This window comes from Dermacentor variabilis, chromosome 10, assembly GCF_050947875.1.
Source record: "Dermacentor variabilis isolate Ectoservices chromosome 10, ASM5094787v1, whole genome shotgun sequence".
Classification (NCBI taxonomy): Eukaryota; Metazoa; Arthropoda; class Arachnida; order Ixodida; family Ixodidae; genus Dermacentor; species Dermacentor variabilis.
The window spans coordinates 67,570,090-67,582,171 of NC_134577.1; the positions used below are offsets into that span (position 1 = coordinate 67,570,090).

The 12,082-nt window shown below is 45.1% G+C and overlaps 1 protein-coding gene across 2 annotated transcripts in view; it reads left to right on the top strand.

The window, feature by feature from the left end:
- Positions 1–12,082, top strand: part of Hem (Nck associated protein 1 Hem) — a 49,690-nt gene that overhangs the window by 18,200 nt on the left and 19,408 nt on the right. For both annotated transcript variants that reach the window (XM_075672933.1, XM_075672934.1), the window contains exons 11-15: positions 300–432; positions 4,946–5,232; positions 8,150–8,281; positions 9,570–9,685; positions 10,158–10,260. In XM_075672933.1, coding sequence (XP_075529048.1) covers positions 300–432; positions 4,946–5,232; positions 8,150–8,281; positions 9,570–9,685; positions 10,158–10,260 — 771 coding nt within the window. The remainder of the gene's footprint in view (positions 1–299; positions 433–4,945; positions 5,233–8,149; positions 8,282–9,569; positions 9,686–10,157; positions 10,261–12,082) is intronic.

Consider the following 12,082-nt stretch of genomic DNA (forward strand, 5'->3'; position numbering starts at 1 on the left):
TACATGATATGACCTTTGATTTAAATTTATCTTCTAAGCAAACTCAGATGGTCTTGTTTAGAAACAAATTCGGGACAAATGCTTTTAAAAACCTGGCTGAACGAATACATAAGCTTTTTGGGGGGGAAGGGGGGGGAGGGGAAGGTTTGTATAAAAAGTCCAGGAAGGTTTGCAAAGAATGCTTCACTTTAAAAGTATCTCACATTATACTCGTGCAGATACGATGTGCCTCTATGTGTGCTTCAAGTGCACACAGCATGCTGAACTGTCTGTATTGCATCTTTCCTTTAATGGTGCAGTTTCTTCAGTCGAGCCTTCGAGGACCAGTTCCACCTGTGCTTGGAGTTCCCGGCGCAGACGCGCTACATCATTGCTTTCCCTCTGATCTGCGGCCACTTCATGAATTGTACTCATGAGCTTTGCCCCGAGGAGGTGAGGTGGTCCATGGCTCTCTGCATGCACTTGTCTAGACTTACCTGATATCATATGATTCTGTGAATTGTACCCCAGCACAGCATGTAGTCGTAGTAGTAGTACAGTAAAGCCTCGTTAAACCATACCCGCTTAAACAGCAGTTTCATTTTAAAAGTAGTAAAGTCAAATCCCCGACTCAGCGGCCATTGAACATAATATGTTTTGTATCCGCATAAACCGTACCAGCTTATTGCGGATGCATCGGTTAAAACGTAGCATTTAAACTTTTCGTTGCGCAAACACGGCGATGCGTCGTCTCCATTGGGCGGCCTGGCAGAACAACAAGCCTCAGAGATCGGAACAACGGCCTCCAAGCGCCCTGTGCGTTTGTGCGTGAAGCCACATCAACATCAGCATCATTTCGACGCCGTGCCAGAGAGCGTTGTGGCGTCGTGCAAGCGAGGACTTGCATCATTCCCAAGCTTGGATAAGAAAGACGCCGGGTGCTCAGCATAGAAGAAACATCGTCCGTGCTGTCGAACGTGACACGAAGAAGTCAGCGCTGGCACGCGACAAGGATCTGCTGTTAACTACGCTGTATGGCATTTGGAATGTGAAGAAGTTGCTCGGCAGCGCTGCTGCGACCGCGAAGACATGTCGGCTACGAGGTTCGACTTTTCGCCATCGTTGCCTCTGTTGTTGCTGAAGTGTCGCCTAGCGACAGTGATAAGGGCGACACGGAAAGTGACAGCACGGGCGATTCAGGCCCGACAGTGGCAGAAGCTACGTGTTACATCAGCCTAATGAATGCAATCGTCGCGACGAGAACAGAGGCACGATAGCATAACTCTATTCCAAACGAAAAGTATTCCAAACTCCGGCACCCAGCAATGAAAATGCGCCCCGGGGACTTCTGCAGCACTACTGCGCGCGTGCACGGAGAATACGTAACGCGAACGAGGAATCTGCCATGCGAGTGTTTGCCGAAAAGAGGGGACTGGCTGAAAAGCTGGCACGCAGCTTCAGTAAGTTTGAGGCCGCTGTCGTCGTGCTAGGCCGCCGCGGCATCAAATGAAAACACTTTTGTCGCGCGAAGTAAATAAATACTGCATGTTTTTTCCCCTTTTTATTGCACTCTCTCTGAGTTCCGTTTTCGAAAGGTAAGTGGGCGATCTCATGCTGTTTCGGTTAAACAGTATTACCGTTTAGTACATAGTTTTTCCAAGCTCCAGCCAACTATGATTTAACGAGGTTTCACTGTAGTAGTAGTAGTAGTAGTAGTAGTAGTAGTAGTAGTAGTAGTAGTAGTAGTAGTAGTAGTACCTACAGTTAATTTCGGATATATAGAATTATTGCCTATATCGAACTATTCGACATCCCTTTAGAAATTTCATGTACATGTATAGCCTTGCACTATGCGTATATCAAACTCCCGTTCAGTGCCGCATTCGATATATCGAACGTTGCTCCACACTGTGCTCCCGTAAGTGCGCTTCTCCTAAAGGGCATGTGCGTCTTCGCATCATTGGAAGTATTTGTGCTGATGAAATGGCATTGTTTTGGCAAATGCTGGCAAACAAGACATTGAACCTTATATGCAGGAGTAAAATGGGCAAGTGCGTCTTAAAATGTGGATGGCTCGTGCAGCAAGGGTCTTATTTGTGCTCCGTGATGACAAATTTGTTTTAGTAAGCTTCACTGCAGTGCAGCTGGGTGTGTGGTGAAGGATATCAATAATGTAACAACTGTTGTGCTCAGTTTGCTCAGTTTGTATTATTAATCTTGCTCACTCGCACTTGTTCCTATCTATAACAGTGGTATGTTCTAAAGCACAGAAATAAGTATCAGACAATATTAGGCAGCGGATTTCTTGCTTTTCACTGCAAAACGTGTCCATGTCGGCCATGCCTGCCACTTCTAGAAGATACCACTGTTATAGATAGAGATAAATGGGAGTCTGTAAGAATAGAAACTGAACAAATCCTTTTTGGCCGCTGACCAATGTATCAGCAAACCTTCACTATCATTGTCCGTGAGAGAGTTAGATTATCTGCCAATACCTGACCGCATTTGCAATCTGTCATCATGTACGTGTATCTTCATGGTTGATATCGCTGCGAACTTGGTTATTTGGTGTATAGGCACGACCTACCCCAGAAATAAATTGTCGTTGTTGATAGTCAGTGCTTGTCTTCACCTTTGTTTCTTCTTGTGTCCTTGTTTTGCTGCGCTATCCTGATACCTTTCCATAACGGAGATGTTAGCACCGCCAAGTATGTCTTGTAGTATTTCCGCGAATGGCATTTTAGGGTTGTGTGAGTGGCCAAACCGAATCCGACCCCGACCCTCACTTAAACAGATGTTTATATTAGTTTGCATATAACGAAACCACTGCAGGCCACATTCGGCCATCACAGAAAGACTGTCATGGTAACGGCACGAACAATTCATCTCTGTGATTCACGGGCACACAGTGCACACTGTACGCATTTCTTTTGTCATCGCAGAGACACATCAATGGGAATGAACTCGCCTGTTCTGCAGGCCTAAAGCCACTTTTGAATCTAAACTTGTCTGCCTTGTTGACTTGTTGCCAACGTATGATGATCGGGCATTTAAACGGTGTATTATAATGGACACATGGTCTGGCATGTTCCCGCACAATTCGCAATACAAATTTGCTGTTGGCGGCACAACGCACCAAGACTGGTTTGCTCCTGCGTTGTGTTCGTTTCTTTACCTTATCCTGAATAAAAACATGCAACAAGCCCATCAATGTGCACTGCGGTTTCATGGCTCAGAGACATGGACTTTTAGGGTTTGTGTTGCAATAAGGTTATCAAGAAACATTGCGCAGCATTAGTGACTTGACATTTGTCTGCAAGAAAACAAAAAATAAGTAAGCCTTTCTGTGTTTTACACTAACTTGGTGATCAGTAAATTCCCGCTTTTCGTGAGTTCCGAAGACTGTCTGAGATGTGCCGAGTTTTCAGATAAGCTTCTGATAGGCATATTTTATATTTCAAATTAGCAGGAAGGCCTTCTTCTTCTCTCTCGAGCGTCGCTTCACCTCGTCTTCTTCTTGTAGACGCCGACAACGGCCACCTGCGATGCAAGTGCGTGCGGCGAAAACACGTGCCATTATTTTTTCGTCTTTTCCTCCAATACGCCGTTGTTGTCTTGAGGGGGGCAGACGAACCTGCGCGCGTGGTTTAAATGTTTCTGCCTAGTATCAATACGTCAAACTATTTCACGATCCCCTTCGAGTTCGATATATCTGGGATCGACTGTAGTGGTAGTTTATTGTATTAAGAACAAAAGGAGGAGGGAAATGGAGGGCAGCAGTCATTGTAACCATCTCACTTCCAAGTGGACACCTAAACTGTCCTGTGGCCGGGAGAAAGACGTAGGCTAAGAGAACAAAAAGGGGACTGTAAAGTTACAAAAAAAGTAGTCCTTAAGAAAGTAGCAGGTCGTAAGTGAAAAGGTGATTCTCCTATAAATACAGGACACAAATGACAGGACCGGCGCCGCTCCTGTCATTTGTGTTCTTTTTCTGTCCTGGTCTATTGCACCTTGCTCTTTTCATTCAAGCCCTAGGCTGTTTGTCTTAGGGCTTGATGATCTCGAAATAAACTACTGCAAGGTGTGGGACTGATCTAAGAACTCCATTGTGCTCCTGCATTCACCCTTCCTTGTAACCCTGGTGGCCACCACAATGTGTCGGGCACGAGTGCTTTCACATTTCAACCACATCAAGCAGCTGCCCATGGACCCACCGTGGTTGCTAAATGGCTAGGTTTTGGGCTGCTAAGCAATAGGTTGCGGGATCGAATATGTCCTGACCACGGCGGCCGCATTTTGATAGGGGCAAAATGTGAAAACACTGATGTACTTAGATTTAGGTGAACATCAAAGAACCCCAGGTGGTCCAAATTTCTGGAGTCTCTCATTACGGCGTGCCTCGTAATCAGATTGTGGTTTTGGCACGTAAAACCCCATTAAAAGAAAAGAAGAAAGCTGCCTCTAGAAGTTCAGCTCAGAGCTTCTTCTCGTAATGGTCGGTTTTCATTTCATGGAGTTAACGCCATAGATAACTAGCTACTCTGGTCCTGACAACTGGAACATGACGCTGGTGAACACATTCCTGGAAGACATGTTCAAGGGCACTAAGGACATGTTTGTGCCCATCTGCAAAGTGTAGCACTACTTGCAAATCAGCGTTCACTCTCTTTCACTGTCTCAAAGTTACCAGACAAGCCCTGTAAGCCAGCTCTGCTGCTTCCTCTTGTCCAGAATTATGAAACATCGTTCCAGCACACAAATGAACAAGGACAAGAAGAGAAAGACAACACGAACGCCAGACTTCAAATGAATTTTATTCATGGAAAACGGGGCTTTAATGTACACAGGGGCGAGCTGGCGAGTCGTTCAGTGTAGAGAACGAGCCCTGTAGAACGCTCATAGTAGAGTGAAGTCTCGTCGGTCTTATCTAACACTGTCACTCCTGCATGCGACCGGGTTGACGCAGCGTCACCACATTGGCGACCGGAGCCTGACGCTGGTGAACGCGTTCCTGGACGAGATGTCCAAGGAGGCTAAGAACATCATCACCACCATCTGCGATGAGCAGTGCACCCTGAGCGACCGTCTGCTGCCCAAGCACTCGGCGCCCCACATGGCTCTGCTGGCCATGCACCAGCGCAAGCAGCGCACCGACAAGAAGCACCGGCAGGGTGCAGGCGGTGCACAGCCCAACGCGCCGCGCGACAAACCCGGCGCTGAGAGCTACCGCCGCACCCGCGAGGAGCTTAGCACGTGAGTGAAAAAACAAAAACTAAAGGCTCTTTGCATGAAACTGTGACTGAAAGAACTTTCGGTGCCAAGTTGGGGTCTCTCCTGCATGCGTTACCACTGACGTATTTATTTATTTATTCAATACTGCCAGCAGCCTTCTGGAAGCCAAGGCAGGAGTGGTACAGCTTTGTGAACAAGTACAAAGTTAACATACGTCATCGGGACGTCAAGGAGTGCTACACCATGAAACCTCATTACTACGAATGCCACATTAACAAACTTTTCAGATTAATTAACTTTTCGGAAATCCCCTGCTGACTGCTTATAGATTCAATGTAAAAATATTACAGTATTATGAACTTCAGAATATCAAACCTTTCAGAATAACAATTGTTATTCAGTTTCTGTGTCACGTTAACAACGCCTCAGTACTACAAACTAATATTTTGAAATATGGCGATTCTTAGATTTCCGTGTATCCTCTATGGCAGCTGGAACAGTAGGCTAGCAGACGACAAGGTGCACAAAGCGGACATCGCAGCACATGGGTTCGGAAAACCCGAGACGGCGCCAGAGGGAAAAAAAATGCCGAAAGGGGACTTTTTTTTTTTTCTATTGCGGAGGCAACGACACGTTAGGTTTTACGAGCGCATGCTCCACCCAGACAAGTGTCGCCTAGCGACAGTGGCGCGTCTCTTCCTTCTTTCCCCCTTCTTTAAGCGCACGCCTCTTCTTTCACGCTTCTTTCTGATGCTGTACCAGCTACACACTCAGAGAAACGTAACCTTCATGCTCGCGGGGATGCCTTATGGTTGCATTTTCCGGGCTGTCGTTCACGTGCACTTGCACTTTGGAATAGTTAAGGTGTCCGCCTCAAGTGAGGCAGTTGCGGTGTACACGGGGGCAAGGAATGTGAAAAACAAACAAGAATAAATGGTACGCTTTATAGACGTCATGGAGCTTCTTTTTTGTGAAGTGTTTTTCACAGCGTCTGCATCTCTCCTGCATACGGCGCTATATGAGGTGGTGTGTGGCGGTGGAATCTGTCTAAAATAGCAACGACATAGGCCAAGAGCCAACAGCGATGTTTTCTGGTATAGCTCATGGGGTGACAACTGATGGGTAGATAGGCGAAATGATCCATTTGGAGGCTTTCACTATAACGACCTTTCAGAATAACAAACAATTTGCCACAGTCCGATCAAATTCGCTATATTTAGATTTCACTGTAGTAAACTGACTAGCAGGCTGATAAGTAGCAAACATAATAGGAACAAGTAACAAGCAGAAGAAATTAACTCACGTCCGTGCAGTCAGAGTTTGAATTATTGCGCAATGCACTGTAAGGTTCGGTTTTCCCTATACATTAAGTCCATGGGGCCGGTGGCAGCTGGGGCCGGTGGCAGTCCATGCCAGTGGCAGTCCATGGGGCCGGTGGCAGCGCTGCAGAGCTGTCCGAATAATCAAGCACGTCTGCATTATTGGTCGGCAACTGTGGTGTGATTTTTTTCATTGTTGATCTTATGTTTAAAATAGAAAGGTAGTTTCTTTCATGTCATATGTCATGTATGCGCATTTTGAAATGTTGATATTCGTGTTCCAAGTGCAACACCAGTAAGACACTGCAGCCAAGTAGTTATTAAGAACAACCTGGTCATTTTCGGATTTGATGCTGCTTTAGAAAACTCAGTCATCTGCAATGAAATGGCTATTTACAGGAGAATTGGATAATAGGTCATTTAGTAAATAAAACAAAGGAGTGGTCCTAAATGTGAGCCCTGTGAGACTGCGAATAAAACTGGCAGCAAGGATGATTTAGGTGCTCTCACCTGAATATACTGATGTCTGTCAGATAGACACTAGTCAAGCCGCAGTAATATCTTCTCATTCTTTAGAAGCTTCCGTAGCGTTACCATGAGCCTATTGTGTAATATTCTATTAAATATTTTCTTGTGGTCTAGGAAAATAATGCCGGTATGACCACCTTCATCCAGATCGGCATATGCACTATTGGTCATCAACTGCTATCTCAGGTGCATATTGACGAAGTCGTGGCTGCACGGAGCAGATCCTATATGCCTTGTTGAAGCCCTTGTGTTTGCTGCAGCACCATATTGTGGCGTTATCTAGCATACGACGAGTAAATGATGGCTGTTGCCCATGAGATTTTGGGTTCACTTTTGCATCTTTTTTTCTCTGTTTAGACATATGACAAACAAGAGGCTTCAGACAAAATAACACAAACTAGGGCTAAAACCAACATGACTCGCAAGCATAATCCACAACTGCAAGTAAAAGAGACGTGCTCTGTATAACCCAATGACAGGTAACCAAGGCTACCAAACTGCCAGAGTGAACTGTGATTGGTCACTCAAGTGATGTTTGCCATACGTATAGGTTGATTTCACTGGTGTCTTAATAGTGACTTTGAAGTCGAAAGGAACGAAGTCAATTGAATTATTCAAGCAGGTCAAATTGCAAAGGAGTAAAATGACAGTCACATTTTCAGCGCTTAATTTGTATAAACAATCAACCGTTGTCTGCTTTCACTAAAAAAATTTTAGATTGTGCAATGCAAGGTATGTTGATGCATTGAAACACCTTTGTGGTGTTATGTGAGGACACCGCCTGCTCGTCACCAGAAATAAAAAGATCACTTGTCATTGACTTTTCTTTTTTGGAAATTACCTGCTCTAGCAGTGCCTGTGGCGCCCCTACTTCATGTGGTTCTTAAATTCGTAATATGAATTTAGGCTTCTTGAGCACCCTGCTTGCTGTCATGTCTGCCTTTCTTTTCTCCTAAGAGAGCTTGTTGATGTGAATGATGGATCTTGAAATGAGAAGTGGTATGCAGTACTGTTTGACGACACCGTGTTGGAGGCGTTCCTGTGGATTTGGGTGTTTCAATTTGCACTTGTCATGCCTGTCGTCATCGCAGGATGGACAAGCTACATATGGCACTCACGGAACTGTGCTTTGCCATCAACTACACCTCCAGCATCCATGTGTGGGAACACACGTTTGCGCCCAGGGAGTACCTGGCGCAACACCTTGAGAACCGCTTCAACAAGTAAGCTTTTTTGGGGCGGTTTTGCACTAAGCAACTTTAAAATTTGAAAATTGCAGGGCCCACAGACACAAAAATATTCTATATTCACTTGTGTAGGTGTACGACCTGCTCTTGTGTAAGACCCACGTCCCTATTTCAAGGTGAAAAACATCTAAAAAAAATAGACAGACTCAGCTGTAGTTGACGTCTATGTAATGTGAAGCATACAGGATTTCTTGAGAATGTTTGTATGAATAATGTAGCTGCTGCGTAGCAAACAGTTATGTAGAGATTATGTGCTGTGGTGCCTATATTAAGTAAGACAGAATGTTTGTAATGGCAAATTGGGAGATGGAAAACAAAGTGAGACCGAGTGCCACATAACCAGTAGCCCCTGTGGCACACAATTTTAGATGGAAGTACTACTGTGATTGGCCCACCAAAACAGCAATCAGGGCAGGCAGGCAGCCTGCCTGTCTGCCTGCCCACAAAAAGTGACTGCACTGAAAGAAGAATGTTTTGCAATAAACGTTTATGCAAAAATTTGATAATGAATGCATGATATTCCATGTCCATTGATAAGGCACGAAAAGCTTTAAATTTGCCAGATAGTTTAACAGCATAGACGGCACTGAGGGCAGTCAGGTTTTGGCTTAATCATGAGGCTGTAGCCACCATTTGCCTTATTCTATGCATCATTCGCAGTGTTGTTAGTGGTTTAGCACAACTTGCACAACTTGCACAACTTGGGTGAGAGCACAACTTGCACAAGCTGCACTGTGCCAAGATTCAGAAAAAAAGAATGTGCGGGTCTTACATGAATAAATAAGTTAGCGTAAATAAATGTAGATAAGTGCAGAGCAGTGCATGTTTGCCATGCCTCCAATGATTTTTCTTCTGCCTATCGCATTTAAAGAATGAACCACTTTTTTTCAGATACGTTATGTGCCTTTTTGAAGCCCTTTTGATACCTCTGAACACTGAAGTTTTGTTATTTTTACTGTGGGTATACACGTGAAGGTAGACAGTTGGCCTTGTCACTGCAGCATGATTATAATTGTACTGCATGGGAGCACGGGGCATACAAGCTGAGCAGACGGCACACAGTGCTGACTTCAAGCAAGGGCTTTTGTGAGTCAGTGCGGCCTGCTCTCCCTGGGTATTCTGTGTTCCCGTGCTGTACATTTTCTTTGCAATTACCTCCACATAGAACTACTTGCCGATCGATGGGAAGGCTCAGTTCACCGCATTGCGTTCACTCGTGAATGAAGGCAGCATGCGTCACGTAGTGTGTCCATTGTGTGCGCAGGGCGCTGGTGGGGATGGTGATGTACAATCCAGAGAGCCACGAGATAGCCAAGCCCTCTGAGCTGCTTTCCAGTGTGCAGGCCTACATGAGCGTACTGCAGGGCATCGAGAACCATGGTGGGTGGAACTGCGTCTTTTCTTCACAGATTTCTCAGTTAACTGGGTGCTGGTGCCACCTGGTACGACCAGCAGATTGGTGCTGGTCGTACCATGGTGCTGACAACTGGTACCATGGTGCTGGCAACTGTAAATGATTGTTTCGACTTTGCCTTGTCTTGGATTGGGTCTGTGTCAGTGGCAGTGCAACTTGATCACCGACACTGAAGGTGTCAGTCGTACTTTTTCAAATTTACATTTATTTGTTTTTTGCAAATACTCTTGAATTCACAAATACTGAATTTGAACTCGAAGTGAGTACCAAACAGCAAAGTATTCAGTCAAATTATTGTAACAAAAATATTTAATATTTGCACAAACCTGCTTGTTACATTACACAGCCAGTCTGGGTTTATTGTTTTGACTTGTAATTGCGTTTGATCATAAATATTTATGACTTCTTCTTTCTCTTTCACCTTCTTGCCCACCCCAGTGCACGTAGACGTGACGCGGGTGTTCAACAACGTCCTGCTGCAGCAGACGCAACCACAAGACAGCCACGGTGACAAGACCATCGCCACCCTCTACACCAACTGGTGAGCCTGTTGCACCAGCTTCACGACCTCAGTCCTCCATTCCTTTTGTTATTGTCGGATGTGCTTGTCAACTATTCAAGTCCTCTATGAAGGGGCACTAAAAAGAAACAATATCAGTTTATACCAATCAAGTGGAGGTGTGTGGATACTGAATAGATTTCGAATCGAATCAACAAGAAAAAAGAAACGTATATCAACTTGAATGCCATTATCAGAAAGTTTATCACAAAGTTTAAGGCTTACAAATTTTGGCCAAGAAAACGTGGTGCTTCACATGCTCGGGAGTCTGCTAGCACTACATAAGAGTGTAGAGAGCTGTCAGTAATTTTGATAAATAGAAATCAAGATACAGTGGAATCTCAATAAACGGAAATCACTTAAACACAACTGTAGCCTAAACAGAACACCATCCTCATGGTTGGTTGGTTTTGTATTCATGCAATGCTGTCTACAATGCTTCTCAGTAAATGGAACTCCTGATAAATGGAAACAATTTCCTTGGTCCCTTGAAGTTTCATTTAAAGAGAGTTCACTGTATACAGCATGGTCTACCCTTATTAAAGGAAATACCAAGTTAGTATGCCAGCACTGATTATAGCTTAATTCTAGTGTATATATGAAGGTCTAGAAGATATTTTGTCAATAGAATGTCTGTTGACTAGAATCGAGTTATTTTTTTCCTCAGAAGCTAAAGAATTAGTAACATTATGTTTTACTAAATATCAGTGCGGTTCTCAGTGTACCTGTGTTCAACATTTTTATTGTATCAAAGATTTGCTTTTCAGTTTTCTTCCAAAATATGAGACTTTCTCATCTTTACAACAGGTGGGTTATCAAAAGGCCAATCTGCACGACAAACGAAAGTGCAGATAGTGTGTCACATGATGCGATCACCGCTCCACGCATAGCCACCATTGGTGCTGTGCATGTCAACCACGGTCGGTACCGACAGTGAAGGGCAGGCACCTTTAGATTCGTGGCAAGTTTGTACGATGCTGCCCCCCCTCACCTACCTTTTCCTCCTTCCTCTTCCATCCACCATCTGTGCAAATGTATGCAGCCAGGCAATCAGTGCACTAGTCACGTGACACTTTTGCACCTACCCTGTAAATCCAAAAAGGTAGTCTTAAAGCTACAAAAATACACAGATGTGTGCCTACGAACGGCCTTGGCTACAGCATGTTGCAAAGGTGGTGGGCATCCACGAACAACTTTGTTGCCATCCCATACACTCGCTTTTATTTGTGAAGTGGTTGTTCACTTACCGAGTGTCGCGTGGCTGCTGCGAATAAATCCGCGTTGATTCGACACCATACCATAACTTTAGTCACCAGTGCCCGACGAAGCAGCGCCGATTAGGCCTAATGGCCTAGGCAGTGTGGCTGTGATGAAAATTTGCCGCTGCCAATGTGGTAAAGGGCTGCAAGGCGTTGTGGAGTACTTACTGCTAATGTATTCGTATGGGTGGCTCATCAGTGATCGGTCCCAAAATCACGCGCACGGCTTGGATTTATAGCTGTTGAAGCAGTGTTAAGTTGGTCATCGCACACGTCTTTTGGTGGCCAATCGGCTTGATTTTCAGGTGCTTTCGCACTTACTGAAATGCGGGCTGCATTGGTTGCCGTTCTGCATTGTAAGAGCGTTGTACTGGACGAACATACCGACATAGGCAGCTCTGGCCAGCGTGGCGCTGTTTTGCAAATTTCGGCGTTTGGGTACTGTGTGTGTGATCCCTGCATCGGGCCGATGTCGGGGAGCAGATAACACAAAAGTGCTCACAGAGCCAAAGTCCACGACCGAGTCAGCCAGGGCAGGGCGGCCC